We start from the raw sequence: 3,969 nt of genomic DNA on the forward strand, positions 1-3,969 counted from the left end.
AACCGACAACGAATAACGAATAACGACAATTTTTGTTCGAGAGCAACATTGACTGCACTTGTACTCATACCAAAAATTCAAATTTTAAAAATTGTGGTGAATACAGCGTTAAGCCGGTTACGATATGTTGAATTTACGGTAATGTTTTTGCAGTGCTTTGTGCCTTCCCTCTCGCATTGAAAGCGAATCTCGTGGCGTACTCTTTAACGGGTGTTTTGAAACCAGCTTTCGATTTCATTTAAAAAAGCATTATTGCCAATTTATTTGTGCTGAGTTGTACAGCTACTTGTAGGCCAAAGCCGCATGCAGCTGTTTTTCATATCTTTCATGCTTTTTTACCACTTTTGTTTTGTTCCATTTGCGAGTGAGTCTGTTAATGTTTTTGTTATGTTATTTTCCATATTATGGGTTTAAGCCATTATTGCTTTACGCTCTGTTGTTAACATTTACGTACATAGTTTTTTGTTCAAAATATAAATACAAGTGTATGCGCGCAAATGTGAATAGTGTTATTAGAAGACCTCAACGAAGGCACACATACTAAAAGTTAAGTTTTCGCTTTAAACGCGACATAAGGGACTAAATATGAGATCCCTTCAAATTTTGGTGGGTGTATTTGTTTGTTTATATAAAATAATATAATTGTGAAATTCATTCTTTTAATGAAATATAAATTAATAGATAAAAAGTAAAAAAAAAAATAAATTGAAAAAATATTTATTAAATTAATTAAAACTATTAACTTTCATTATTAGCAATTGGAATTAATAATTCAATTAAATACATTACATTAATTTTAATAAAAGTTCAGTGCTATGATATATTTTTATACAAAATAAGTTTCTTATGTTATACGACGTTTTACCCAATAATTAACGCTCAAAGGATACAGTGAAAATAATTTAATATAATTGATTTGCAATAAAAATAATGAATAGTATATGGCTCCGTTATTAATCTATTAGCAAAATGTTATACCATACATATGTATATTATTAAAATAGCAATATTCCAAAATAAAAATAAATTTTGTTAAAATTTATTTATTAATTTTAATAAATAAAACTTCTATTTTATTTTATAAAATAATTTTATTAAAATAAAATTTTAATTCTAACATAAAAATAAATTTTGTTCATATTTATTTATTAATTTTAATAAATAAAATTTCTATTTTATTTTATTAAATAATTTTATTAAAATACAATTTTAATTATTAAAATTAATTAATATTGCTATAAATCGTAATACGCGAGTATAATATTTAATTTCGTTCAATTTAAAAATTAGTTTTACCTCGAGCTTGTGAAATCAGAAACTAATTTCTAAATTATTTAATTTAATTAATTTTAATTTATATATATTTAAATATGCATATAAAATGGTTTCCCTGTTACACTAGCTAGCAGTTTTTAATAGTAGTGCTGCAAATAAGAAGTGCTTGAATATTATATGTAAATGAAAATATCCTAAAGGACAATTATAAACATTATACAATTTTGAATTATTTAAGATCATATTCTAAAAATTTTAATAATAATTTCATTTTAATCATTAATTTATCAAGTTTTATTCTTTCTATCCTTTCAGTTATTCGGTGCCAGCTGTGCGCTCTTCTTAAGTTTTGCTTTTGCACACCCACCTGAAGGCGTTTGGAAAAAGAAGCTTGTTTGGAAAGAGGATTATGTGCAAGTGTGGAAAACTATAAAAAAGGAAGCTTGGAAAGAGGAATGGAAAAAAATTCAAGTACCAATATGGAAGGAGGTACAAGTGCCTATATGGAAAGAAGTTCAAGTTCCCGACTGGAAGATTGTGAAAAAGCCACATATTGTTGAACGTGAAATACCAGCATGGAAAGAAACGAAAGTGGCGGAGTGGAAAAAAATAACGAAACCCATATGGCGGGAGATACAAGTACCAATTTGGAAAGAAATAAAAGTACCTGTTTGGAAGGAAATTCAAGTTCCCATATGGCGTGAAGTTAAAGTACCAATATGGAAAGAAATTCAAGTTCCCATATGGAAAGAAATAAAGGTGCCTTATTGGCGCGAAGTACAAGTGCCTGACTGGAAACAGATGTTTGTGCCAGAATGGGTAAAAATGGGTATACCTGGTGAAAAGTATTTGGGCAAGGATCATGAGGGTTGGGAATATACCAGTCACGATTTGTGGCGCAAGAAACTAATATGGAAACCAGTTTGGAAGAAAGTGTGGCGGACAGAAAAGAAAGAAGAATGGAAAATAGAAAAGAAACAAGAATGGAAAACTGAAAAGGTACAAGATTTTAAAGTAGAAAAAGTACAGGAATGGAAGACGGATAAAGTGCAAGAATGGAAAACCGAGAAACAGCAAGCTTGGAAAACGGAAAAGAAACTTGATTGGAAGATTGAATGGGTACAAATTTGGAAACCGGTGAAAAAGCAAATTTGGGTAAAAGAAAAACAGGAGAAATGGGTGGAAGAAAAAGTACAAATTTGGCGTACAGAAAAGAAACAAGCATGGGCTACGGAGAAGAAACAAGCATGGAAAGAAGAGTGGGTATCAAAGAAAGTTCCTGTATGGAAAGAAGTTAAAGTGCCAGAATTGAAAAAAGTGTGGAAGCCTGTTTGGGAAAAAGTTTGGGTACCTGTTAGTCATCATGGTTGGGATTGAACTGCAAAAACAATATTTACAAAGCTAACAATATTGAGCAGCAAATGAAATGCTCCAGCACTGATATATTAAATAATACAAATCAATTATTTTTATACAATACCGTTAATATTAAGTTTAAATCGATCGGTACTATGTCCGCACAGAACTTATCACGTCAGTGATTCTACACATGTAAATATATATCCTTGTACTTAGCTTTCGTTACACATGAGTAAGCTTGTTCATATAATTTTAATTTGTTGATTGTAAAAAATGTAAAATTTATGCAAATTAGTCAAACTTGCAAATGTAAATACTGTGAAGATTTTCAAGCCCTATTAGAATTTTGATAGAATCTATTTGTGAAGCCTTTAATATACGCAACTTGGAGGAAACTTTTTGAACTGAATGTATGAAATTTTTAAAATTATTTAAATAAATTTCATTTTTATATAAAATAAAAAAATTTAAAATCGATTTAATCGTTTTATTTTCATCTGTAGTAAATGAGGTAACGATATGGTTCATTTCTTAAATGGTAATTTCTTAATCATAAAGGTTTTAATTAAAAAAAAATAACTTATTTAAGTTTTTTTTTTAATTTTTAATTATATATATATGTAGTTGTATATAACTTATAGACTCAGAATGCTTTTCCAAAGCAGAAAGAACATAAAAAAAGATTATGATCAACACCAGGGATAACTGGAAATCCTTTGTTATTCAACTTTATAAATGGTTTTGTTTATAATTTCATTAATATATAAATACATCCTTAATAATCATGAAATTCAGAAGAATTTCTTAACTATAATGCGATAATTTCGAGAATCATTAAAATGTTGTCGGGCTATGTGGTTGCAGGTCAGAAAGGATCTTCAAAATATGTATTAATATTTCTACTATTTTTCAGATGTAAAAGTTAAATTGATTTATTATATATTATAGATTATATAAATCGAAAATAAGTGAAACTGAACAATTAAAACCATCACATTTTATAGGGCAAGTAAGATTCAATTAAAAATTGGTTGTGTCTGAATGCGGAAGCACACAACTAATAAAAGTCTAAGAAATGAAATACACAAAAAAGTGTGATAAATTGTTTGTTGCTTGTTGCATCTGTATTATATACCTATATCCTACACTATGATTGAATTCCATGTGCCAACTAAGCACCAAAGAGACTATAAAAAAGCTTTAAGTATATGTGGCCCAGCATGATATAATGAAATGCGATGGGAAACGGCGGTGGGAAATGCATAATTTGAGCGAATTGCGTAATAACTTCATATAAGGTTGCATCACACTCGAAACGGTATTTTTAGCACCGAA

At 28.7% G+C, this 3,969-nt stretch overlaps 1 protein-coding gene across 1 annotated transcript; it reads left to right on the top strand.

Moving 5' to 3' along the window:
* Positions 1-521: 521 nt before the first annotated feature.
* Positions 522-2,973, top strand: LOC119686318 (golgin subfamily A member 6-like protein 22). The gene is made up of 2 exons (XM_038100875.1): positions 522-606; positions 1,591-2,973. The coding sequence occupies exons 1-2, from the start codon at positions 586-588 to the stop codon at positions 2,650-2,652; spliced, it is 1,083 nt and encodes a 360-aa protein (XP_037956803.1). The 5' UTR covers positions 522-585; the 3' UTR covers positions 2,653-2,973.
* Positions 2,974-3,969: the final 996 nt, after the last annotated feature.

This window comes from Teleopsis dalmanni, chromosome 2 (assembly GCF_002237135.1).
Source record: "Teleopsis dalmanni isolate 2A chromosome 2, ASM223713v2, whole genome shotgun sequence".
NCBI lineage: Eukaryota > Metazoa > Arthropoda > Insecta > Diptera > Diopsidae > Teleopsis > Teleopsis dalmanni.